Below are 27,146 nucleotides of genomic sequence, written 5' to 3'. Positions count from 1 at the left end.
TACCACAATGTCCACACACCTGAACTAATACTTGTTTGTACAAGAGTTGTCACATCTTGACTTGAGAATACAGAGTTAGGGTCTGCTTAATAGTGAGGACATCTCTGGTGTGTCGCTCTCTTTAGGTTCTCCTACAGGTTTTCTAAAGGATTCAGCTCAGAGCTTTGTCTTGGTCCTTCCAAAACATCCATCTCTTACTGCTGAAGCCGTTCTGATGCTGGACTGGAAGTCTGCTTTGGATGGGTGAAAGTTCCAGCTGAAGAAAGGCAGCTCAGACTTCAGATGTTGTGTTGTTTATATGCCAGACTTAAAGAGTTCACGCTTGGTCTCACCAGACTGTAATGCACTATCCACACGGTTCTGGGTGAGTGGATTAGCTCGGCTCAGATGTGTTTCTCATCAGACAAAGCTGACGTCTTGCCGCCCTGCTTCACAGGCAGAGATAGCTGTCAGATGTGGGGAGCGATCAACAGGGACAGAAAGAGCTACAAGTGTTTTGCTGTTGCTGTCAGCCTCTTGAAGCCTCCCTGAACAGTGTTCTCTTGGTATTCTCCTCAGCTTTCAAGAAACACCCTCTTTAAAAATGTCCCTGTTTCATCAAATGTTTTCCATTTTTTACGACTGCCTTCAGGGGGTTCCATTGTGTGTCTTATCTCTTGGATTAATGTTTGTGGACCTCACCCAAGTAATAGCTTTCAACTGTGAAATTCTTTTAATGCTAATTAAGCTCTTGTGGATGTTGCAGTAGCGTGCAGCCAAGAAGCTGTCAGCAGTCAAGATCATGCAAGGACAACAACTGAGATTTACTAGGAGCGGTTTGTCACTCAACATTTCAGACAAAACTCACCAAAGCCAGATCACACATTATGTTGTCAGGGCCACAGATTCTCTCTTAAGTGTGAAGGAGTGTGTATAGCCTGGGGCCCGCTGTAGCAGCCCCACCCAGACACTGAACACACACAAACACACACACCGTCAGTGAGTTATTCATTGCTGAGTCCCTGTAGTGAGGCTGCACGCGGCCCTGCTTCTTTTCTCCTTGACTGTCGGCATGGCTCTCAACATCCCGGGGCTGGTGGCCACTCTCGTGTTCTACCTGCTGGTGCTCGGGATCGGCATCTGGGCCTCCCTCAAATCCAAAAGGGATGAAGACAGGACGCGGGCACGTCATGCAGATATGGCCCTGCTGGGAGACAGAAAGATCAGCTTGGTGGTCGGCATCTTCACTACAACAGGTGAGGCAGGAGCACCGGGGGCATCTGTCAGATCCTAAACCTAAACAGGTCTCATGAGTACAACTGAATGAACGCTACAAGTGGATAGTAGATCAGTTCCATTGATAACTATCTTGACTTTTATATGAGGTCATTATATTCAACTGTTAAAAGGAGTTTCTGCTCTGGTTACTGGAAGACGACTATACGTATGTTTTGTCCTTATTTGACCCAGATATCATGTTGTTAGGCCACTTAGTTTAGTTTAGCTAAGCAATGTCTTGGGGCCATTGTTGTTCCTTATATATATCAATGACTTGGCTAATGTATCAAAGCACTTATCAAAAATATTGTTCGCAGATGATACTAGTCTGTTCTATTCTCACAAAAATCCTTTTACTCTCATGAAAGTTGTAAATGAGGAATTGTAAAAAATTGCAAAATGGTTCAAAATTAACAAATTATCACTAAACATTAAAAAAACAAACTTTATTCTATTTGGTCAAAGTCTAAAAAAGAATTCTGTAAACATAACTGTGTTTATTGATAATGTCCCAATAGCCAATGTCAAATCAACTTGTTTTCTTGGTGTAATTGTAGATGAAGAATTATCTTGGAAACCACATATTTCACTCATTACATCAAAGATGAAAAATTTGTTATCTTCTAAATATGAAAGTTTCGCTGAATCTGTACTCTTCAATGATTCATCCTTTTATTAGTTACTCCAATATCGCCTGGGCCAGCACTCACCAAACAAAACTGGAATCAATTTATCGCTTGCAAAAAAGAGCGGTGAGAATTATTACCTCATCAACTCCACGAAGTCATTCATTACCTCTGTTCCGCAAGCTTGGCATACTTAATATTTATCAAATATACCAGAGGTCCCAGGATATGGAATTCACTTCCTCCTCACATGACTAAACTTTCTCCAAGGTCATTTAAAAATTCAGTCAAAAACTTACTTCTCTATGAATAATCATCACCATTATTTTATACATTTTTTTTTTCTCTTTTCTCATCTTTTTTTTTCTCCTTTTTCTGTTAGTTATTGTTTTATCGTCTGTTTTATGTTTGATTGCTTTTCTTTAATTAAAATTTAAATGTTCTTTTGGGGAACCCTCCTATACAAGCCCCTTGAGGGTTTTTGGGGTTTCCCTGGCATGCCTTTATGCTCTTACCTTCTTCAATTACGTATTGTTAATGTATTTTGTATTGTTGTTGTGTTTTTATTGTATTTTATGTGCCAAATAAATGAAATGAAATGAAATGTGACTATCTGGAATTGTGTATCATGCAGCTACGTGGGTCGGAGGAACCTTCATCATCGGCACTGCGGAGACGGTGTACGATCCAAAGCTGGGACTGATCTGGGCCGTGATGCCACTGGCAGCGACGTTGGCCTTCACTCTGGGTAAGACATAAAAATACTTCCATGACTCTTCAACTGATTCCTCTCATCTCAACTTGCTGTGCCACCGTTTGTGGATTTATATCAACTCTTTGTTTCAAATTGCAACTCGGCGCAGCTTGAAAGTATTTCCACCCCCACTTTCTTAGTGAGACAGTTGACTTATCCCTCCGCCTCCTTTAAACAAGCAGTCATACTATGGCAGCCCACCAACCTCTTCAGTGTTGACTGATTATATGTTTTCATTCACACACTTTTCTATCTCTCTCTCTCTCCTCTCACCCAACTGGTTGAGTCCATCCTTTAAAGTTTTTCTTTCCCACAGTCTCCAAGTGCTCGAGATAGATAGATAGATAGATAGATAGATAGATAGATACTTTATTAATGACATGCAGACCTCCTGCAACAGGAGCAATGTGCAGGCACTCAGCATACCACACATAAGCCTTTTGTTATTTTAATAGCTTGTCAATTCAAATAATCTGAGAAAAAACACAATTCATTGTTTGTGCGACCAGCAGTGCACATGCTGTCAAACTGGTGAAGGCATTTTCTCAGTTCGTCTGTGGTTGCCTTCATTTTCAAAGACCGCTGTGAGGAATGTTTGGGTTCGTACACCGGTGAAACAGATGTAATGGTAAATTTAATTTCTTTGTCTCAGCCACTAGAGATGGCCAACCTCCCCCTTCCTAACGTGAGATACTGGGCCCTTTTGTCTTTGTGGATTGTGATGTCTGGACTCGGCTTTGCACCTAAATGCAGGATCCTGCAGGATACCCCAAGTGTGAAACACACCAACGTCGATACCTGCAATAGACAAAAGGGTGTGGCAACACTTCCTGGAGGGACCAACCCCTGCAGTAGACAAAGGGATGCAAAAGGGGTGTTCCTCTGGTATAAATGTTTAGGTTTCCCACATTCGGGGTCTTTCTTCACTTTTGACCGCTCGCGTGTTGATTGACCTTTTCTTTGCAAAGAAAATAAAACCTTGTCGGCCGGCAGAAGTCTCCATTTCATTCTTCAGCAGCAGCAGAGGAAAAAACTTCCACAACACAGAACAACCTCTTCACAAACACATGTCACTCTGTCCACGCCTGCAGGACAAAGGACACTCCTTTAAAGGACAATGCATTCTAACCCTAACGTCAACATTTCATCCAGGAAAGACAGACAGTTTGAAAGTTTCTCTCAGTGGGGGAGGTGGACTGAGATATCATTTGTCTGTCACCAAAAAGTTTAGCCGTCCTGAAAAACTGAAACCTTAAATTCCCAACAGTTGTTTAGAGCTGAAGAAGCCACACATTAAGTAGCCTTTAACTGGCCCCCAGGCTGGTGACACAGTGAAGCTTTGTGTTCGCTGAGCAGAGATTAAGTTAACAATACATGAAAGGCTTCATTCCTCTCAAGGTGGACTTTTCTTCGCCGAGCCGATGAGAGACAGGAAGTACGTGACCATGATGGACCCTTTCCAGATCAAATACGGGAACCGGCTGTGTGGACTCCTGTCCGTGGCGCCGCTGATGTCCGAGATCATCTGGGTGACGTCGACCCTGATCAGCTTAGGTAACCATCCTGATCAGTTTGATTTGATAAAGAAATCCCAGAAACCAAATGTTTCTGGGCTGAATTCTTATAGCTTCATCTGCATCACAGCGAGTGTAAGTGCCTGCATGTGTGTATTTAATAGGCGTAACTATGAGTGTGATCCTGGATCTGTCCTACGCCGTGTGCATCTGGATCTCGGCTGCTGTGGCCATCACCTACACCCTGCTGGGAGGCCTCTACTCTGTGGCTTACACCGACATCATTCAGCTCGCTCTCATTTTCATCACCTCTGTAAGTTAATCAAACACACCAGTCCTTTGTTGATATCAACTCATAAAAATCAGGAAATCTCAGATTAAACCAGTGCAATCGTTTCAGTTTTGTATCAGAGCTGATGAGCAAATTCAACCAAGCACATGTGCACCATGCACAGGGAGCTTTCTGACCTCTATAAGCATGCATCATTTATTTGGTTAGTTAAAACAAGTTAAACAGTCACCAGTTTAAACACTCCTGAGGCAAACATCAGGGACATCTTTTTAATTATTATTCAACTCAGATACTGGAGGAGGAGCCAAACCATCTGTCTTCTCTGGACGTCCCTCTGAACTCTTCTCTAGTGTCTCTTTATTCATTCTGGTCCATCTCCAAGTCACTTGTGCATGCTCATACTTCTAACTTGCTCTGCAACTTGAATTTTTTTAATATGATTGTGGGGAAAAGAGAAGATATCACCAGTTAGAACTGGGCCCCAGAATGATGTGCATACAGGTTAGTTTAACGTCTGCTATCATTCTTGCACCATAGCAGGAAACCAGGTAGCACCAGGACCACCACACCTTTTAAGGCAAGCTGGATTCTGCTTTCTAATAATTTAATAACCTCTTCATTTTGAGCTTCCCGTCTTTGCTTGTACTGTGTTTTATGAAACTGCAGACTCATATAATCTTGGCAAAATAAATGTGGCATCATTACTTTTATTGTTTTATTGATATTTGCCACTGCTAGAGGACAGTACGCTACAGTTTTCATCTGCCTAGTTCTCTACAAGAGGAAAGAAATAGAAGCAGCAACACAAACATTTCCATCTGACCTACCGTCTCTCTCTCTCTCTCTCTCTCTCTCTTTCTTTCTTTCTCTCTGCTCAGTGGCTGTGCGTTCCTTTCCTCTTCACGAGTCCGGCATCCGTCGACATCACCACTACGTCTTTCAACCACACCTTCCAGGCTCCCTGGGTCGGCACTCTGACTGCAGACCGAGCCTGGAGGTGGATCGATATCTTTTTACTGCTGGTGAGAAAAGTTTGATCGCTAATTCTGGCAGTTTGTTTCATTCTCCTCGGCTCTACGATGAGTGCAATGGTGAGAAAATAAATCATGTGTTTTAATTAATTATTGAATAGAATAGAGGTGCTTTGCTTGATTTTATTTTATTTATTTTTTTAAATCACTGCTGAAGAATTCTAGAACTATATGTCAGTTTTCCAGTTTGAGGTTTGAGGACAGGGGAGGAAGTCTTAAAGCTCCCTTTTTGAATTCAGATTCAAACACATGAATTTTATGTCCTAATTAATTTATTATAATTTTGATTGTCAACCAGAACTAGCTACAAAAATAGGTGAATTGTAACACTGTAGTTCAAGTGTAGACAATTTTTTTTTTGAGTTGGAGTTGAGGTTTAAATAGGAACATCTGTGGGTGTTGTCCATCAGAAGCTCATGTGCATAAGGTCTTTTAACGACCAAATGATTAGTTGTAATTGGGCCGCAATGAATGGTACTCTAATGAAATATTACCATAGTACCATTTACTGAGGAATCCAATTCAAAACATCCAATTTAGAATCACCAATGAACCTAACCAGCATGTCTTTGGACGGTGGGAGGAAGCTGGAGAACCTGGAGAGAACCCACGCAGACACAGGGAGAACATGCAAACTGGCCAATGGATTAGAACCTCTTGCTAACTCCAAATCCACTGGAGGAACCTTGAGGAATTCCTCCTGTGATCTACATACCCATGCAGCAACTTGTCAGGCTGGAGAAATTTGCAGTATTCAGTATGAAAAAATGGACACAGGTTACAGATTGGAAGAACGATATATTTATTTTCTAACATTTCTACATGTACTATATGTGTTTTAATGTAATGAATAATTTCCTTGTGATTCTCTATCCAAGAGTGTAGGAGACTTGGGTTTTCAGGACTTCCACCAGAGGACGTTGTCAGCGTCTTCCTCAGCCACGGCCAAGCTGAGATGTTACGCTGCTGCAGTTCTCATCCCCACATTTGGAATTCCTCCTGTGCTCATCGGTGCAACGGCTGCATCTACAGGTAAAGCTGCGTGAAAGCACCTGCACACTATCTCACTGCAGGCATGCATTTACACATTTTTTACCCACTGTATCAAAAAAAAAAAAAACTCAAACAACACCACCATGACCTGGATGACAAATCTTTACTGACTAATTTTACCCACTCAACTCTGTACCTCTAATATCTCTCAGACTGGAACCTGACCTCGTACGGCTCTCCGTCTCCATTCGAACGAGGTCAGACTGGTCTGATCCTACCCCTCGTCCTGACCCACCTGACCCCACCCTACATCTCCGTTATTGGCATCGGAGCTGTGGCCGCCGCCGTGATGTCATCGACTGACTCCGCCCTGCTGTCTTCAGCCTCCATCTTCTCCTCCAACATCTACAAGAATATCCTGAGGCCCAAGGTGAGGTGCAAAGACGAGTGAAAAAGGCAGACGATCACCTCATGGCTTATGTCTGTGAGGGTTCTCAGTCATCCATTCAGGTCACGGTATATCCAAGACTAGACATTTAGGGGTTTCTTGAAGACATTTCATTCAAGAAGTAGCTTCTTCAGTTCTAAATGACTGCTGAAGAGTTTAAGTTATTAGAAATTAGTGGAACCTGAAACTCTCAACTAATGTCTGTTAATGACCTGATACCTGTAATTGGAGGGATTTGTTTTGATCCAGTTGTCCTTCCTCAATCAATCTTACTCTAAGGACCCATTAATGTCCAGAAGACACTTAAATCCCGGTGCTCCACCAGCCTTTTAGAACTGAAGAAGATACTTGGATGAAATGTCTTCATGAAACCCAACAAATCCTGTTGTCCTCGTTTCAGCTTTTTATTTTTTATTTTTTGGACATCTTGTGGGCTACATACACCAATCAGCCACAACATTAAGACCACTGTTAGGAGAAGAGAATACCATTGACCATCTTGTGACAGTTCAGCGTTCTGCTGGGAAACTTCTGGACCTGGCATTCATTGGTGTGGATGTTACTTAGACATGTAGCACCCACCTAGACCAGACCAGGCACCCCCACCCCATAGCAATGACACTCCTTGATGGCAGCAGCCATCCCCAGCAGGATGCAGCCTGACACAGACACACACACAAAAACACTTTAGGAACAACTAAAAAAGCTAAAAAACATGAAGAACAGCACAAGGTGTTGACCTGGCCTACAAATTCACTAGGTCCCAAACTGATCAAGTATCTGTGGGATGATCCACAGAGGCCCCTTCCCTCAAAGGCGCCCCCACTAAAAACAGGACACCCTCAGAAGGCCCATGTCCATTCTCTGATGAGTCACCACAAGGGAGACCTACACAATATTAGGAAGGTGGTCATAATGTTATGATTGACCAGGCTATATCGGTGTGTGATCGGTGTACATCAGTTTACCAATTATTACTTGCTCCATCAAATGCCAATGAATTCTTATGGCACCACAGAGAATACTGCTATTATTATCAGTATGTTTATGATCGAATTCAGTTTTCCTAAAAACTTTTTGTTTGTGAAAATGACATAACACATCAAAAGATGGATATGAGGGGTAAGGGGTGAGTTATTTCTGTTTTGGTCGTGGTATTTTGTTTTATATATCTTAAATACAGCATAAGGAGCAGAAAAGTGATACAAATGTTCTAGGAGTTCAAGCTTCGTTCTTTGATGTAACAGTCATCGTGACAGGTCTACCACGTGCTCCATTTTCCTGACTCCAAATAAGACGCTTCCTTTTTTTCCAGTACTGAACTGCATCTCGCGTGTCCATTCCTGGTACATTATGATCAAAGATACATATTTCTGTCTGTTCAAACCACAGCTTCTAGTAAATCTAGTCTCCTCTACAGTTCCCATGGTTTAATTCCGTGGAGAATTACAGGTCAAGTATGTGGGCAGAGGGGCCAAAAAACAAGCAGTTCTGATGAAGCAGACAAACAGCTGTCTTCTTCCACATTCATCTACATTTTTTATTAAAAGTGACAGGGTGAGTCTTTGCATTTCCAGATGTGCACATATTTCAAAAAGATTTACCAGTTCAGAAACTATGACTTAGTAGCATATGCCTCACAAGCATGCGTCTGTCAAACAAAACAAAAGATACTTATGTCACCAAACAATGAGTAAAATGAGAAAAATCACCCACAATATCATTAAAACAAAACATTTTTACCTCCCCGCATGTCAATTTATTCTCCTGGACTGATACATTTCACTGTGCATTGTACTATGTATAACTGTGCATGTGACAAATAAAACTTCTTATCTTATCTATGTGCTGATATCTATGTTATGTATGAAGAAGAAGTTCTTCATCAAAAATAGTTCCCATGTGGTGGTGTGTAGAAACTGAAAGCACAAGTAAGGACAGAGAGAGAGAATGTCTGGAGAGATATATGGGAGCTCACCGTGTACAGTTTTAAAACAGTCTTTAGAATAATAAACGCCAAAGATATAGAACACACTAGGAGTTGTACTGACTAGTCCACCAGTCGACTTTACTGCTGAGCCATGACACTTTAAGTAGGAAGTCAACTAGTCGCCGATCATGTGACAGTAACAACAGGGACGCCTCCTAGAAGACAGGTGAGGAGTCCAGTGGATCATTGGTTCATCAAGTGTGTGGAAATACTTCACTAAAGATGAAGCCCATACTACCGTGACATGTCAGTACTGAAATACAACTAAAGTACTACTGCAATACATCTGAAATGGCTAACGCTAGCAGAGGAACGGTCCAAATCCTCTGGACAGCAGTCAGTTAACAACTTCACCAAACGTCCTGTGGTAACAGAGAGAAGGAGGCTGCACATCAACTATTTGATAAAGTTATTAGACCTTTAGCTGCTACACTATCCCATCTAACAACATGCTGTGATATAGTATTAAATGCTAATGACGGTGCTGATTTATATAGGCTATACATATCTGCAGTGACCAGTATTGATAAGTTCATGTGTAATTGTTCAGTTCGATTAGTTGATATTGTTGCTGTTGCTATAGAGCGTGTTTTTATTTTTTGTCCGTGATGTCCTTTAATGCACCGTGCGAGAGTTGCAAGAGTTTGTCGACCGAGAGCCGTATGGTGTTGTCTTTGGCTACGGCCGACAGTAGCCCGTGTTCAAGCTTCAGTTACCTTGTAGAAAAGCCTCTGTAGCTTCTTTTGTCTGAGACGCTACAATATGTATTCAGGTCAAGAATATAGATTTCATTGTTGCAAAGCATTACTTTCTACTGGGTTTTTATGTGACGTCATCAACTAGTCGACGTCGAATACACTTTCACTACATATTAGTCGACTTTAAAAAAATCTGTAGTTGTTGAACCCCTAGAACACACTTCCAAATAGAAACGTACATGCTGTCGTTATTCATGCTGTTCATCTGATGATTCCTGAAGCTCCATTCTGCAACAACACAGTGAGGCCAGAAGCTTGTCTGTCTTTCCTAATGAAAATGTACAAGATCAAGTCTGCAAGAGGACTGGACACACGAAGAATGTTACACACAAGGATGAAGCAAGAGCTCAATCTGTCTCCTAATGAGTGTATGAGAAATATAATCAAAATGACAGTGGGCAGGAACATCAGTGTGTAAATAAGCAGCACCACGACCAAAACTGACACAATTCTTCGTTTTTCATCAGAGGAGACACTGAGGGATGTAGACAGGGCTTTAAGAGTCCCACCCAGGAAGAAGATGAACAGAGGAAGAGGGAGGAGGAAGAAGACGGTAACGATGGATCTTGTGATCTGAATATCAAACCAGAAATACGATGGGAGGAAATAAACAAGAGGAAGGATCCAGACTAGGACAGAGACCACCACAGAGGTCTTGATGGTTCGTCTGAATCTGTACCACAGCGGCCAGGCGATGACCAAATACCTGTAATGAAAGACAGACACACATAGACAGTCTTTGAGGAGCATCAGAATTATATACTAATAAAATGGTTAGACACAGACGTAGATACACACAAACTGGATCAGACAGATAGTTACCTTTCTAGGGAGATACACACCATGAAGCCAACGCTGGACAAAAGACCATAAACATAAAGATAACTGTAAAAGCTTCTCATTAAGTAATTGTCAGCCACCCAAACAGTCAAGCAGAGGAGCTGAATGATGTCAGCAATAAGGAGGTTGATGATGTAGACTGGGGCACCGTGATCCTTTCTGACCTGCAGGAAAACATTGGTAAAAGTAACTAAAGCAGTTGTTAACATGTTCTGAACTTCACCTCCTCCAAATATGACATCTGGCTCTGCCCAGAAACTGCAGTCAGAGACATTTATCCATCTAAGAACCAGACGTACCAAGACTTTTACACCTGAGACGAGTCAAAGACAATCATTTACTGACAGACTGTACACAACACATCATTATAAATACATACATCTGTTATAATGGACTCACCAGAGAAGAGAGTAAGTAGATGGCCACTAGGATCAAAGGAAGGCTGATGTAGATGATGACAAATGTAGAAAAATAAAAGATTAATGAAAGTTGGCAGTCACTGGTGAGGATGTTCTTCCCAGTGGTGTTGTCGTAGTCATAGTTAAAGTTGCTGTTGCTGTTGATCGTCAAATCATAGTTAAAGTTGATGTTGCTGTTAACGTTCAAATCTTCCATCTTTCCGTGACAATCCTGGTGTTTGAGAGATTAGAGAGATTATTTATCTAATCTATTAATTGATATCCATGAAGGTTTGAGGTGAACGCTGAATACAGTATAGCTATAGTACAGTATAGTGAAAGAAGTAAGAGGCAAGAAACAAGCAGCAGGTTCAGTATGAACACAACCTTTAGTCACTGACTGATAGAGGAGCTCTCAGGCAGTGAAGACAACACAATTCCCACAAACAATTCATGCTGTCATAAAATCAGGGTTGGACATAGAAGTTAACATTCATGTCTTTTAAATGTGGTGTGATTTCAGATGTGAATTGGCACAAGAGTAAAAGAAGTTTTACTTACCGTTTGACCTGAATTATTTTAGCTCAGAGACTGTGAGATCTAAAATCTGATCTGGCTCTAGTTATGAAGCTGCCTCTCTTCGTCCTTAGTGATTCAATCTAAACATTGCTGCTGCTGTTACTCATATTTCCCTCTCTCCCATACCAAAATAAATTTATTCTCAGCATCTATGTCTCATGTCCAATGAAGTACTTGCCTGCCTCCCCCTCTGAGTCAATGTCTTCTCCTGGGGCCTCATGTACGAAGGATGCGTGCGCACAAAAACATTCCGTACGTTCTTGTTCACCGAAAAGTTCAGATGTATCAAGAGTGAAATGATTGCGAACTTGTACGTACCTCATGCCAACCTCATGTCTGGCGTACGCTGGCTTCTACAGCTGTTGATCCTTTGGCGACACTTAGAGGTGATGCCGGGAAACTGTCATAAATGTGAAAACTATTTGTCTGAGCGATCAGGACTGTGTCGGTCGACCCTGTGCAGAGCCATGCCAGCTGTGTGGGACAGAATTATCTGAATGCCAGCCAGGTATATCAAATTCCCACAATGCATCTGAACAGGTCAACATTAAAGAGTAATTTGCAGCGAGAGACGGTTTTCTGAATGTAATCGGAGCTATGGACTGCACACACATTGATATAAAAGCGCCATCACACGATGAAATTGTATATGTCAACAGGAAACATTTTCATTTGATCAATGTACAGATCATATGTGATGCGCAAATGCAATCAACCAACATTGTGGCGCGTGGAGGACAGCTGCTAAAGAGGACATTTTTGCTCACCTCCACTCCAGTGAGTAGCGTCTCCAATTCGCTTTCTGTGAAGTTCTTCTTTTTTCCATCTTACTCATTCTTATGTTTTCATTTTCTGATCGTGCAGAGAGAGGAATCTCAGGTGCAGGGTCAATTTAAATATAATTTGCATATTTAAACCGGGGTGGACAGGGAGGGGTCGGGTACAACATGTGCGCTCAATTCCAAGTTGATTGGGATGAACAAAGTAAATGTGCTTCTGAATCTGAGCGTGAGCCACTTTTCAGAAGGAAATCCACGCAAGTCTTTGCACATGAGGTCCCTGGACTTTGCTGATAAGTTACTGGTTCAAAAATACTTCCCATGTGGTGGTGTGCAGAATCTGAAAGCACAAGCAAGGACAGGGTGGAAAATTAAGGTCTGGAGAGATACAAATACTCCCTTTTCACCCTTTGCTGCACCTCTTTTTCTTTGACTGTAGGCCTCAGAGAATGAGATCCGGTGGGTGATTCGTTTTGCCGTGGTCCTGTTTGGACTAGCAGGTACATCCTTGACCTTCCTGCACACCGGTGTCATGGCTTTCTGGGTCCTAGGAGGAGAAATCGCCTACATCCTGATGTTCCCTCAGCTGGTCTGCGTCCTCTTCTTAGCCAGGTCCAACGGTTACGGCGCTACTTCTGGTTTCCTGGCGGGGTTCGTTTTTAGACTTCTGTGTGGGGAATCCTTGCTAGGGATACCGCCTGTCATCCACTTCCCAGGATGCATGCTTGAAGACGGTGTTTACGTTCAGTACGCCCCGATCAGGACCATCTGTGTGCTGATTGTTTTTGCCACCATAGCTGGGGTCTCCTGCCTAGCTTCTCTCCTCTTCAACAAAGGGCTGATACCACAGAGATGGGACGTGTTTCGGGTTAAAGACCAACTCTCAGCACAAGCACAGATGCCGGCAGGCTGCACCAGGAGACAGGAAGTCCAGAACTCACAGCCTCTGTGTGAGAACAACGGAGTTTCAGATCCAATGCTGGAATCCACATGTTGAAAAATGATGAACTACATCCCACTGGATCATGGATGGGACACTAAAGTATTCTGATTCTGATGAACACACGTATTAGCTCTCCCAACAAGATACTGTATACCTCATTAACATTAAAATAAATCTCTGTGATTTGGTTTAATTGTGTTTTGTGGAGAAAACAGAGGTACAAAGAAAAACACAAAGCGTAAAGAGCTGTATCCACATCTCATATGAAGTTTATATTTTCTTTATTTTTTTGGCAAAGAACAAATCAAACGAACAGAAATCAACCGTAAATGTTTGACAAGATAATCCCGCGGTCCATTCACCAGCTGCTATGGATGTTTTTTGGGCAAACCTGAGAGCTCACTGCAGAAATACAACATGTGTCCAGTTTTAAAACACATGGTAAACCTTTAGAATAAGAAATGCCACATATTAGTCAACCTTACAAAATCAGTACTTGCTGAACCCCAAGAACACACTTCCAAACAGAAACGTGCATGCTGTCGTTATTCATGCTGTTCATCTGCTGATTCGTGAAGCTGCATTCTGCAACAACACAGTGAGGCCAGAAGCTTGTCTGTGGTTCCTTTCCTAATGAAAATGTACAAAATCAAGTCTGCAAGAGGACTCAAATGAAGAAGAATGCCAGAAACAATGGTGAAGCTAGAGCTCATTCTGTCTTCTCCTGCCAGCAACCAAATGACAGTGGGCAGGAACATCAGTGTGTAAATAAGCAGCACCACGACCAAGACTGACACAATTCTTTGTTTTTCATCAGAGGAGACACTGAGGGATGTAGACAGGGCTTTAAGTGTCCCACCCAGGAAGAAGATGAACAGAGGGAGGGGGAGGAGGATGAAGACGGCAACAATGGTTTCTATGATCTGAATATCAACCCAGAAATAGTATGGGAGGATAAAAACAAGAGGAAGGATCCAGACTAGGACAGAGACCACCACAGAGGTCTTGATGGTTCGTCTGAATCTGTACCACAGCGGCCAGGCGATGACCAAATACCTGTAATGAAAGACAGACTCACATAGACAGTCTTTGAGGAGCATCAGAATTATATACTAATAAAATGGTTAGACACAGACGTAGATACACACAAACTGGATCAGACAGATAGTTACCTTTCTAGGGAGATACACACCATGAAGCCAACACTGGACACCAGACCATAAAGATGAAGATAAATGAAAATGTCTCTCACTGAGTCATTCTTATCAGTCACATTAACAATAAAGCAGAGGATCTGAATGATGTCAGAAATGAGGAGGTTGATGACGTAGACTGGAGCACTGTGATCCTTTCTGATCTGCAGGAAAACATTGGTAAAAGTAACTAAAACAGTTGTTAACATGTTCTGAACTTCACCTCCTCCAAATATGACATCTGGCTCTGCCCAGAAACTGCAGTCAGAGACATTTATCCATCTAAGAACCAGATGTACCAAGATTTTTACACCTGGGACGAGTCAAAGACAATCATTTACTGACAGACTGTACACAACACATCATTATAAATACATACATCTGTAATAATGGACTCACCAGAGAAGAGAGTAAGGAGATGACCACGAGGATCAAAGGAAGGCTGATGCAAATGATGACTAATTTTAAAACATACTCAGTGGTGTAGTAGTAGTCAAAGTTAAAGCTGCTGTTGCTGTTAATGGTCGAATCTTCCATCTTTCCGTGACAATCCTGGTGTCTGAGAGATTAGAGAGATTATTTATCTAATCTATTAATTGATATCCATGAAGGTTTGAGGTGAACGTTGAATACAGTATAGCTATAGTACAGTATAGTGAAAGAAGTAAGAGGCAAGAAACAAGCAGCAGGTTCAGTATGAACACAACCTTTAGTCACTGACTGATAGAGGAGCTCTCAGGCAGTGAAGACAACACAATCCCCACAAACAATTCATGCTGTCATAAAATCAGGGTTGGACATAGAAGTTAACATTCATGTCTTTTAAATGTGGTGTGATTTCAGATGTGAATTGGCACAAGAGTGAAAGAAGTTTTACTTACCGTTTGACCTGAATTATTTTAGCTCAGAGACTGTGAGATCTAAAATCTGATCTGGCTCTAGTTATGAAGCTGCCTCTCTTCGTCCTTAGTGATTCAATCTAAACATTGCTGCTGCTGTTACTCATATTTCCCTCTCTCCCATACTGCCAAAATAACTTTATTCTCAGCATGTCTCTCGTCCAATGATGTATTTGCCTGCCTCCCCCTCTGAGCCAATCAATCCACAGTCCCCATGCTTTAAATCATTGTAACTGTGTCTGCCTTATTTTATTCAGATCAGTTCAGACTGTGTTAATTTAGAGGAGATCTTTGAAGAAGAGCTTCAGAGCTCCCTTGAGTAATTTCCTGTGGGCTACTAAAGACATAACTCCGGATCACATCATCTAGTTAGAAATTCCCCTCAACGAGTATTAAAACCTCAAGTAGATAGGCACGGCCCTACATGGACAGACAAAAGTGATCAGGCATAACTTCACCTTCATCTTAAATACAGTGTAAGGAGCAGCAAAGTGAGACACAAATGTTGTAGGAGTTCCATCTTCGTTCCATGTTGTCGTCACAGTCAAGACAAAAGGTCTACCACGCGCTCCATTTTCCTGACTCCAAATAAGCGAAGGGTGCGTGCAAAAACGTTACGTACGTTCTTGTTCATGGTAAAGTATCTCCATTTTGCTTTCTGCAGAGTCCTTTTTTCCCGTCTTACTCATTCTTATTTTTTCATTTCTGATCGTGCAGAGAGAGGAATCTCAGGTGCAGGGTCAATTTAAATACGATTTGCATATTTAAACCGGGCGTGGACAGGGAGGGGTCGGGTACAACATGTGCGCTCAATTCCACGTTGATTGGGATGAACAAAGGAAATGTGCTTCTGGACTTTCCTAATAAGTCCTAGGTTCAAAAATACTTCCCATGTGGTGGTGTTCAGAATCTGAAAGCACAAGTAAGGACAGGGTGGAAAATAAAGGTCTGGAGAGATACAAATACTCCCCTTTCACCCTTTGCTGTACCTCTTTTTCTTTGACTGTAGGCCTCAGAGAATGAGATCCGGTGGGTGATTCGTTTTGCCGTGGTCCTGTTTGGACTAGCAGGTACATCCTTGACCTTCCTGCACACCGGTGTCATGGCTTTCTGGGTCCTAGGAGGAGAAATCGCCTACATCCTGATGTTCCCTCAGCTGGTCTGCGTCCTCTTCTTAGCCAGGTCCAACGGTTACGGCGCCACTTCTGGTTTCCTGGCGGGGTTCGTTTTTAGACTTCTGTGTGGGGAGCCGTTGCTAGGGATACCGCCTGTCATCCACTTCCCAGGATGCATGCTTGAAGACGGCGTTTACGTTCAGTACGCCCTGATCAGGACCATCTGTGTGCTGATTGTTTTTGCCACCATAGTGGGCGTCTCCTGCCTAGCTTCTCTCCTCTTCAACAAAGGGCTGATACTAGAGAGATGGGACGTGTTTCGGGTTAAAGACCAACTCTCAGCACAAGCACAGATGCCGGCAGGCGGCACCAGGAGACAGGAAGTCCAGAACTCACAGCGTCTGTGTGAGAACAACGGAGTTTCAGATCCAATGCTGGAATCCACATGTTGAAAAATGATGAACTACATCCCACTGGATCATGGATGGGACACTAAAGTATTCTGATTCTGATAAACACACGTACTACCTCTCCTAACAAGATACTGTATACCTCATTAACATTAAAATAAATCTCTGTGATTTGGTTTAATTGTGTTTTGTGGAGAAAACAGAGGTACAAAGAAAAACACAAAGCGTAAAGAGCTGTATCCACATCTCATATGAAGTTTATATTTTCTTTATTTTTTATTTTTTTTGGCAAAGAACAAAACAAACAAACAGAAATCAACCGTAAATGTTTGACAAGATAATCATGCAGTCCATTCACCAGCTGCTATGGATGTTTTTTGGCCAAACCTGAGAGCTCACTGCAGAAATACATGTGTCCAGTTTTAAAACACATGGTAAGCCTTTAGAATAAGAAATGCCACAGATTAGTCAACCTTAAAAAATCTGTAGTTGTTGAACCCCTAGAACACACTTCCAAATAGAAACGTACATGCTGTCATTATTCATGCTGTTCATCAGCTGATTCCTGAAGATGCATTCTACAACAACACAGTGAGGCCAGAAGCTTGTCTGTGGTTCCTTTCCTAATGAAAATGTACAAAATCAAGTCTGCAAGAGGACTCAAATGAAGAAGAATGTTAGACACAATAAAGAAGCAAGGGCTCAAATTGTCCTGTCTTGACTGTATAAAAATGATGCCGGGCAGGAACAGCAGTGTGTAAACAAGCAGCATCACGACCAAAACTACAACAATTCTTCATTTTTCATCAGAGACAAAGTGGGATGTAGACAGGGCTTTAAGAGTCCCACCCAGGAAGAAGATGAACAGAGGGAGGGGGAGGAGGATGTTGACAGCAGTGATGATATTGCTGATCTGAAAGTATTCCCAGAAATCCAATGGGATGACATAAACAAGGGGAAGGATCCAGACCCAGGTGGTTGATGACGTAGACTGGAGCACTGTGATCCTTTCTGACCTGCAGGAAAACATTGGTAAGTAACTAAAGCAGTTGTAAATGTTGCGCCCCTGAAAACAGGGGAGAAATAAAGACGCGAACTTTCCTCAGTAACTTTTTACTGGAATGCATTCAGCAAACATACAAAATTAATAAGAGGTAATCTGCAGGAATTCTCTCAGAATGTGCACACTTTCATTACAGAAAGAAAAATGATAATTTCAGTCAGTTTTTAGCTATCACTACAAAACCATGAAATATTCCTTACTCAGCAAAATTCCTGTTAGCTAACTCAAAGTGCATAAGCATATTACACAAACGCAAAACATATCAAGTACGTACACATCGACATGAACCAAATAGTAGGCACACGGAGGGTCACTAATCACGTCTTGACGATAAAGTGGAGACTCGCTCACAACAAGCATCTTCTAACAATGGGTAAACTTAATATGAGGTTACGAAAACGTTTCTAAAGCATCCTTACTGCATTTCAAACAAGTGAATAACATACACAACTGTTTTTTTAACATCTAAATACCTGAAAACGGGAGAAATAAAGACGCGATCTTTCCTCAGTAACTTTTTACTGGAATGCGGAAAATATCGCGAGTTCCCCAGGTACGCAGGCACGAGACAAAAGCAATCGATCACAGATCGTTCGAGCAAGATTACTGTGTGGATCACAGATAAATTAGGGATCAGATCAATTGAAAAACAATTAAGTATACACTATAAAATAGCACTTTTAACAGTTTAACCATCTTTTAACCAATTTGATTATTTTAGACGTTTTAATCAATCCAATGAAATACTATTTATTAGCTTTTAACCTTTTAATCCTACAGATTTTTAATATTTACACCCATGAAATTACTTCTGTCTTAGAAAGAAATATGTAATTCTTTTAATGTGTCACACTCTCCCCTGCAAAATAAATGTCGTCCCGACATCAAACCATTCAAAGATTCTCTTCATTAAACAGTCTTATGAATTTAACACAGGAGATCCTCTTCTGTAAGCTGATGCTTGAAGTTCCAATACAGTCAATGATCCACAGTTACAGTCCACGTCTGTTGACTGGCAACTGTATAAACAGTCCATAGCAGTCCATTAATTGTCCGTGGAAACAGTCTGTGTAAACAGTCCATGGTTATAGTCAAAAATGTTACCTCTGTAGGCTCACGTCTGTTGGAGTCCATACATACAGGGTGGCTGCAGGTAGTATGTTGGCAAAGGCGGCATCCAGGGGACCATTGCTGGTGCAGGGTAGACAGGTAACAGCTGGGGTGGTGGCTGGATGCTGTAGCAGGACGGAATACCAAGTTGATCGTAGGTGATGCGCCTCGGAGGGTGTCTCTGTCTTTGTGGCAACTGATAGGTCAACTCCTCGGGTTCAGCAGCAGTTGATGAAGAAGAGGCATCTGGTGAGTGATCATCGGCCACATCTCCAGCAGGTAAGTTCATCTCCTCATCAGGTAGGTTGTTGACAGGTGTGTCTAACTCCTCCAGCTGATCTCCAAGAGGCAGTGTTGGCATTTCGACAGGAACTTCCACTTCAACTCTCTGAGTTACTGGTTGGGGCCTGTCTTCACGCTCTCTCTCTTGTTCAACATGTCCCTCATTTACTGTAGTCGGCGCAGGGACCTGAGGTGTTTCATAATGAAGGTCATACTCATCCTCGCTGTCTTCATCAGACTCTTGAGGTTGTGATGCAAACTGGTGTGTCCTTTTCTGTTTACTTTTGTCAACTCTAGTTACCTCTGGTTGTGTCTCAAAAGGTAAGTGATCACAGGACATGAGCAAGTTTCTGTGCAGAATCCTTGAACGTCCCTTACCCTTTTCTGGTCTGACTTCATAAATGGGCAGGTCTGACCCCATTTGTCTCACTACTGTGTGAACGGTCTCTTCCCAAAAGTTACGGAGTTTACCTGGTCCTCCTCTTGGTGTCAGGTTTTTGATCAGGACGCGCTCACCAGGCTGTAGCGCTGAACTCCTCACTTTTGCATCATAATACTTTTTACTCCTTTCAGCAGCTTTCTGAGCATTCTCATTGACAATTGCGTATGCTTCCTTCATACCTTGTTTCCATTTCTCCACATAGTCTCGGTGGTCTTTGGTATCTGACTCTGCGCACAGTCCGAACAGCATATCAACTGGAAGCCTAGGTGATCTCCCAAACAGAAGGTAAAATGGTGAATAACCTGTCATTTCACAACGAGTGGTGTTATATGCGTACACCAACTTGTTCAGAGACTCCTTCCAGTTAGACTTCTGTGTCTCAGTCAGTGTCTTAAGCATTTGCAATAATGTTCTGTTCATACGCTCTACCTGACCGTTCCCCATCGGGTGGTAGGGTGTTGTTCTGGACCCAGCCATACCACTGAGGCTCTTTAGCTGTGCAAACAACTCCCAAATTCTCCCCCTTGGTCATGATGGATACGGGAGGGGAACCCAAACTTCAGGGCAAAATCATTAAATATGAGGTTTGCAGCAGTTTTTCCTGACTTCGATGTGGTGGGATACGCTTGGACAAAACGTGTGAAATGATCCACAATGACAAGAATGTATTCATATCCACCTTTGCATCTGTCGAGATGGAGAAAATCGATGCATATCAGTTCAAAGGGCTGTGTTGTCACAATATTTGTCAGGGGGGCTCTCGTTTCATGGCATGGTTTTTTCTGCTTGAGACAAGTGCAGACTTGAGTCACATAATGTTCGATGTCAGACTGCATATAGGGCCAAAAGAAGCGGTCACGTACTAGAGATACCGTGCGGTCAACTCCTTGGTGTCCCATGTTATTGTGCAGTTCTTCCAGTACCTTTTCTTTATATTGTTCTGGTAGGACTAACTGCTTACGGGTTACAGTTGTTCTGTACAGAATCCCATCCCTGTCTGTTGTTAATTTGTCCCACTCCCTGAACAGGCACTTTGTCTTGGGACTAAATTTCTTAAGCTCACCAGCTGGTGGTTTGGAACCCAACTGTTTGGATTCTAGCACAGGATGGATGGACGGATCAGATTCTTGTGCTTTTCTTAACTGATCTTTCGGTATGGGGCTGACTGATGCAGTAGCTGTCTCATCTGCAACTGAAACTGACATAGATACAGATGAAAATGGCAAATTTGCAAGGGACTTTTCTCGTACCTCGACAGCTTGGATCGTGGCGGCAATGGCATCAGGTGGCAGCTCCTCAGAACATTCCCTCATCAGTGACTCTACATCCAGCGGCATCCTTGATAAAGCATCTGCATCACTGTTCTCTCTCCCTGGTCTGTACTTCATTGTGAAGTGAAAGTCCGCCAACTCTGCAACCCACCTAGAAGTGGTAGCGTTCAGTTTTGCAGTGGACAGGATGTAGGTGAGTGGGTTGTTATCACTATACACAGTGAAGGTTGGAGCATAGTACAGATAATCATGAAATTTGTCAGTAATTGCCCATTTTAAAGCTAGGAATTCTAGCTTGCCTGCATGGTAGTGATAGTTCTTCTCAGCTGCTGTCAATGTGCGGGAGCCATAGGCAATGACTCTCATCTTGCCACCTTGCCTTTGGTACAACACTGCCCCTAAGCCTTGGTGTGAAGCATCAGTGTGTACGATGAATGGCTGAGTGAAATCGGGGAAACCTAGTATTGGTGGTTGGAGCAAACAGTCAATCAGCTGCTCAAGTGCCTGCTGGTGCTGGTCAGTCCATATGATTGGCTTGTTTGATGGCACAACATGAGTCATTTTTGTTTTCTTTGTTTTTGTTGTGTTGTCTCTGACCTCACTTGGGGCTGCTTTCAGCAGGTCATAAAGACAACTGGCTTTCCTGGCAAAGTTTTTGATATATTGTCTGTAGTAGGTAAGCAGACCAAGCATTTTTCTGAGCTGGCCTACAGTCTGTGGTCTGATATCTTTCAATGCCCTAACAGCTTCAAAATCAGCCGGATCAACTCTACTGCCCTCTGCAGAGACTATTCTCCCTAAATAGCGGACCTCAGGTTTAAAGAGATCACACTTACTTGGTTTGAGCTTGATGCCGTAGTCTCTGAGGCGTCTCAGCACTTGTTGCACATTGTCCACATGACTGTCAAAGGTTTTACTGAAAACCAGTATGTCATCCAGGTAAGGGACGCAAATGTTATCCCGGAGCCCTTCCAGACATTCCTCCATACAACGTTGGAACGCGGCAGGGGCGTTCATGAGGCCAAAAGGAATGCGGATCCATTCATAAAGACCCCATGGAGTAACAAAAGCTGTCAATGGTCTACTTTCTTCAGACATAAATCCCTGGTGGTAAGCTTTTCCCTGGTCCAGGAGGGAGAACCAGGAATTACCACCCAAGCTATCCATGATGTTTTGGACCCGAGGGATAGGCTGGCGATCGGGGTGAGTCTTTGTGTTCAGGTCTCTATAGTCTATACACAACCGAAGGGTGCCGTCTTTTTTTCTAACACATACGACAGGTGATGAATAGGAGGAGTTTGACTTTCTCACCCAGCCCTGTGCTATTAGGTCATGGAGGTAACCCTTCATCTCTTGATACAGTGGCCGAGGAACTGACATGTATGTGCGGTTGACTGGTTCAGTGTCTTTGAGAGAGATGGTCATTTGTAATTTATCAATACAGCCAATATCACTGTCTGACCTAGAGAAGGAATGACACTCTTCTCTGAGCATTCGCTTGACTACCCGTCTCTGATCTTCACTCAGGTGACTTAAATCTACAGGTGGATCCCACTGTTCGCTAGCATTACATGGGGTTTGAATGCTGGTGTGATTCACTGTAGCTGGTGTTTGAGCTTTTCCGAAGATCTGAGCAGGTAACACAGTCATAACGGCTTGCACTGTTCCAGTTACTGTGCGTCCTGGCAAAACAATATCATGGTCAGTTGGATTAGAAACATCAATAATGATGACTGGGAAAACACCTTTTCTGACTCGGACCAGGGTGTCAAAGAACTCAAGACCATCAGGCCACTGGGGGTTCAAGTCGGGCTGAAACAGCATGGTCATGTCCTCTTTAAAAGGCTGGGCAGCTACACGACACTCAATCTGGATGCTAGTGTGCTTTGGTACTGCAACCCTCTCTTTCTTTGTTTTCACTGCATACTCATCAGTCTGCTCTGCACCAACAGCCTGTATAAAAGCTCTCACCTTATTTCTTCTGAGACTTGGGAAAGCTTTTCTCACAGTACTGTACTGTTGAGGTTTTTCAGTTTGTGCTAGGATGTGTTCAATAACATTGAAGCCTATAATGGGATGGGACAGGTGACAACCTTTCATCACAAGCATTGGAATGATCAGTTCTTTCATTTGGTCTGTTTCAGAGATTAAGCGGAATGTTGTCTCAATCCATCCCAGGTAAGGCATTTCGGTTCCATTTGCTGCAGTCAATGTCAGATCATCAGGTGAGTCCAAGATTTCTGAAACATCTCTCAACTTTGTGTATGGTAAGTATTCCTCTTTCATCAATGATTGACACCTGAGAGCCTGTGTCCCATAGGGCTTGGAGCTGGTGGCCACTCAGATAACATTTAACAAGACACTGCCTGCCAACTAGCGAGGTGACTTTATGACGATAGCCCACTGAAGTTAGGGGTGGCAGATAGTGGACACTTTTATCTTTGTTAAGGGACTTTTCACTTTCACTTTCAGTTTGTAGGTAAGTGCATTTTCCTTTATGTTCAGCCCAATGTTGTTTCTGACAAACTCTGGAACAATACAGTGTCTCTTTACAGGATGAGCATTGTTTTAATTTCTCCAATGAACCTTCACTGCCACAATTTGCACATTCCTGGGACTTACTACTGGTCATGGCTAACACTTGTCCCGCAGGGCTAACCATTACCCGTTTAAAGGGGCCTCTCTTGATGGTCTCGCTCCTCTGACTTTACATCCCGCTTGGAAGTGTTCTCCACTCCCACACCGGTAGCAGTGCGTACAGCATTCATCCGTTCTAGTCTGCTGGCAAACAAAACATCTTCTGGGAGCATGAGCAGGGCTATTAGTGTACCAGTGGGGTGCACGCATGGGCTGTGTTGGGGTAGGTGCTTGGGACTGGTTGTAGTGATACTGCTGTTGTGCAACAGGTGGCTCAGGGTCTCTAACTGGGCGGCTAATTGGAGGTGGGGCGTAGGGGTGAAACATAGGCTGCTGTAATGTCTCTTTAATCTGAGCTATTTCTGCACTGAGACCTTTAAGAGAAGCGACACCTGTCTTAAGTTCTGCTAACTCTGCTAACACTTCAGGGGGTACCTTTGTTTTTGGCTCTTTCGCAGGACACTTTGCAAGTGGTGGGTCTTCTGACTGGACTACACTTACACTTGTAGCTGGTTGTGGTGTGCTTAACTTCTTTTTGTTTCTCCGTTCTGTCTCATTAGCACATGCAATATTTAACCTCTCTAGCAAAAGCTCATCAGGTCAGGTCAGGTTACTTTATTGGTACCCATAGGTAAACTAGGTTTACAGTCTAAGAGGCAGGACATCCTTTACACTTATAGACCACCACGACATACATCACACAAACCATGAAACATACAGTATAAAACAAATAAAACAAACTGTAGATCATGGTTCACAACATGTTACATAAAAACATATAGACAGACAGTACAAACATAGATAAAAACATGACATAAAACACATGTTAAAAACATACAATAGATGTTAGTGCATGACCAAAGTGCTTGTGCGTTATGTGCAAGTAATCTACAGTTTGTTCAACAGAGTGATCGCAGCTGGGACAAAACTGTTTTTAAATCTTGTGGTCCTACATCTAGGGACTATTAGCCTCCGTCCGGAAGGAAGATGCTGGAATTCCCTATTCAATGGGTGTAGGCTATCTTCTAAAATGGCCAAGGCTATCCTCTGTAGTTGTTTAGCATACAGGGATGTGGGGTGCAGCTGGGACTCACCAATCAGTTTGCTTGACCATCTTACAATTTGATTTAAACTATTTTTGTGTTTAATTGAGGCAGACCCAAACCACGACACTAAGGAAAAGGATATAATGGATTCAATAAAAGCATGATAAAATAATGTCATCATGGTCTTGTCTATATGAAAGTGATACAGTTTTCTCAGGCAGTGCAGGCGCTGTTGTCCTTTTTTACAGACAGCTTCACAGTTTTTCTGGAAGTTTAATTTAGAGTCGATAATTGTCCCTAGATATCTGTATGATTCTACTTGATCCACTAGTTGACCCTTAATAGTTGTGGCCTCATATCTTGGAGTTTTACCAAAATCAATGTACATATCCTTTGTTTTGGATATGTTCAATTGAAGGTGTGACTTCTCACACCATTGGACAAAGTCTTCAATTATTGGTCCATGGCCTCTGTCATCTCTATTGAGCAGACTGACGATGACGGAGTCGTCCGCATACTTAATGATGGTCCTATCTACATATTTGCTCTGACACATGTTCGTACATAGGATGAACAGGAGGGGTGAAAGTACACATCCCTGTGGTGAGCCTGTAGAGGAGCAAAGCCGACCAGAGACAACTCCGTTCACCCTTACTCTCTGAGTCCTGTTTGTTAAAAAATCCAGAATCCAACCAACAAGATTATGGCTAACATCAAATTGTTCAACAAGACGGTTGGCCAAGATATGAGGTTGGATTGTATTAAAAGCGGAAGAAAAATCAATAAAAAGAATTTGTGCATGGGACCCACTTCCATCAAGATGATTGAAAAGCAAATGAAGCAGAGTGAGAGTGGCATCTTCCACTCCCCTGCGTGGCCTGTAAGCAAATTGCATGGGATCCAATGCATTTTCAGTGATCCTTAAAATCTCTGATCTTATCAATTTTTCAAAATTCTTCATTAAAATTGACGTAAGAGCGACAGGTCTAAAATCGTTAAGAATTTTAGAACTGCTACCTTTTTGGATTGGGACTACTACAGCATCTTTCCAGATTTTTGGTACATGTTGTGTCTGCAAGGATTTATTAAAAATGTATTGGAATATCTGACTCAAGTCTCTTGCACATGTTTTAATTACACGCCCACAAATGTTATCTGGCCCATGACTTTTATTGATCTTTGTCCTACTAAAGACATTTTCAACATCCTTACATGTGATGTTGAGGTGCTGATTGTCCTTGAATTTGTTTTGTAGTTCTTGGGCCTCCTGGCTGAAATCAAATGTGTCAAAACGAGTATAGAAACAGTTGAAAGCATTGGCAAGCTCAGCATCAGATTTAAAACCATCTAGATAGATATGGCCACTGTTACCTTGACTCTGGATGCCCGCTATGGTTTTCATGCAGAACCAGGCCGAGCCAAGGTTATTTTCAGCCATCCTTTCTTCTAGTTTGGACTTATATCTTTTTTTTGCCTTAGATATCTGACGTTTCAGTGTTTAACAGGAGGGGCTGCATGTCTATCCTGATACTGTCATTCTGAAGACCAGTAAGTACTGTGTGCAGGCACATGCGCTGGACTAGAGCTGGGTCGTACTGAAGGCCTGACTCTGACTCTTGAGATGCAAATAGCACTTTCTGCCTCAGGTCTAAAACTCTCATAAGGAAGCTTTGAGGGCTCTCTTTGCTATGCTGTACCTCTGAAGTTAGCTGTTTGTAAAGTTCTGTGGCACTCTTTTCTTGGAAGTGGGAGCGCAAGATGCATCTGAGGGTGGGAAGGGTTAGGTGGGGTTTTCCTTCTAAATAGCTACGTAGCTGCAAGCCTGGAGAGATAGCCCTGAGAACAGCATCGACTATTTCTATCTCAGGATAACCCCTGTTTAATCCATTTTCAATCTGGTGAGCAAGGCTAGAAAATGTCAATTTATCCTTTTGGCCTGGTTCACCTATCTGACCAGAAATTTTGAAGTCTTTGCGCCAGTATGGGCTTGGTTGAGCACTGGCTGAGGGCGGTGTACTCACTTGAGGGGCAACTCTGTTTTGGGGCTGGTGCAGAGAGTTATTAACAGTGGCACTGACTGTAGTAACCTGCTCGATGCCCAATCCTCGTTGTATATTTGGAGCTTCACCCATTCCTCTCTGTGTCTTTGATGTCTCAGAATCATGCTCAGTTTGTGCTATTTCATTACGGATGCCATGGATCATATCAGAAACTTTGTATTTCAGTAGCAGTAACTCAGACATGCCATTATCTTCTAGCTCTTTTATCTCTTCTCTGTCAAGATGTTTCAGGATATGAGTCACCAAAGATATGCGGGATTTCCTTTGAACACCTGCTCTTTGTTCGCCTGATATTTTGAGAAAGTCACATATTTCCATTAAATTGTCTCTGGACAGGGTGTGCAACGTTCCGACTACCTCTTCCTGTAGCTCTTCCATGGTCGTCACGTCGACAGTGCAGGACAATAACTGTGCAG

General features: G+C 42.6%; 2 protein-coding genes and 1 pseudogene across 4 annotated transcripts; 1 reads left to right on the top strand and 2 right to left on the bottom strand.

Annotated features, from left to right (window-relative positions):
* Window positions 1–748: 748 nt before the first annotated feature.
* On the top strand, window positions 749–13,386 carry LOC311500212 (high-affinity choline transporter 1-like). 2 transcript variants are annotated; one of them, XM_084561465.1, is made up of 9 exons: window positions 749–1,235; window positions 2,518–2,631; window positions 4,036–4,191; window positions 4,316–4,464; window positions 5,322–5,465; window positions 6,353–6,506; window positions 6,680–6,897; window positions 12,168–12,257; window positions 12,699–13,386. In XM_084561465.1, exons 1-9 carry the CDS (start codon window positions 1,052–1,054, stop codon window positions 13,254–13,256), a joined length of 1,767 nt encoding a protein of 588 aa, XP_084417591.1. In that variant the 5' UTR covers window positions 749–1,051; the 3' UTR covers window positions 13,257–13,386. The 2 variants fall into 2 exon arrangements, with proteins under 2 accessions (XP_084417591.1, XP_084417592.1); XM_084561466.1 differs by lacking the exon at window positions 12,168–12,257 and having other exon boundaries at window positions 751–1,235; window positions 12,699–13,382.
* LOC311500215 lies at window positions 6,919–10,721 on the bottom strand (annotated as a pseudogene). Its single transcript has one exon. The product of its transcript is annotated as an uncharacterized misc_RNA (transcript).
* A 184-nt stretch (window positions 13,387–13,570) lies between the features above and the next one.
* On the bottom strand, window positions 13,571–14,699 carry LOC311500216 (uncharacterized protein). The gene has a single exon (XM_084561469.1). It carries the CDS (start codon window positions 14,300–14,302, stop codon window positions 13,748–13,750), a length of 555 nt encoding a protein of 184 aa, XP_084417595.1. The 5' UTR covers window positions 14,303–14,699; the 3' UTR covers window positions 13,571–13,747.
* Window positions 14,700–27,146: the final 12,447 nt, after the last annotated feature.

This window comes from Chelon labrosus (genome assembly GCF_963514085.1).
Source record: "Chelon labrosus genome assembly, chromosome: 15".
Classification (NCBI taxonomy): Eukaryota; Metazoa; Chordata; class Actinopteri; order Mugiliformes; family Mugilidae; genus Chelon; species Chelon labrosus.
Note: the sequence above shows the minus strand (reverse complement) of the source record. Positions and strands in the feature narration are given on the sequence as shown.

Excerpts from the sequence above, each read along its gene's own strand:
- LOC311500212 (XM_084561465.1), top strand. The coding sequence starts at position 1,052 with ATGGCTCTCAACATCCCGGGGCTGGTGGCCACTCTCGTGTTCTACCTG. Across the intron at positions 5,466-6,352 it reads TCGATATCTTTTTACTGCTG|AGTGTAGGAGACTTGGGTTT; the intron begins GTGAGAAAAGTT and ends TCTCTATCCAAG. Across the intron at positions 6,507-6,679 it reads TGCAACGGCTGCATCTACAG|ACTGGAACCTGACCTCGTAC; the intron begins GTAAAGCTGCGT and ends AATATCTCTCAG.
- LOC311500216 (XM_084561469.1), bottom strand. The coding sequence starts at position 14,302 with ATGCTCCTCAAAGACTGTCTATGTGAGTCTGTCTTTCATTACAGGTAT.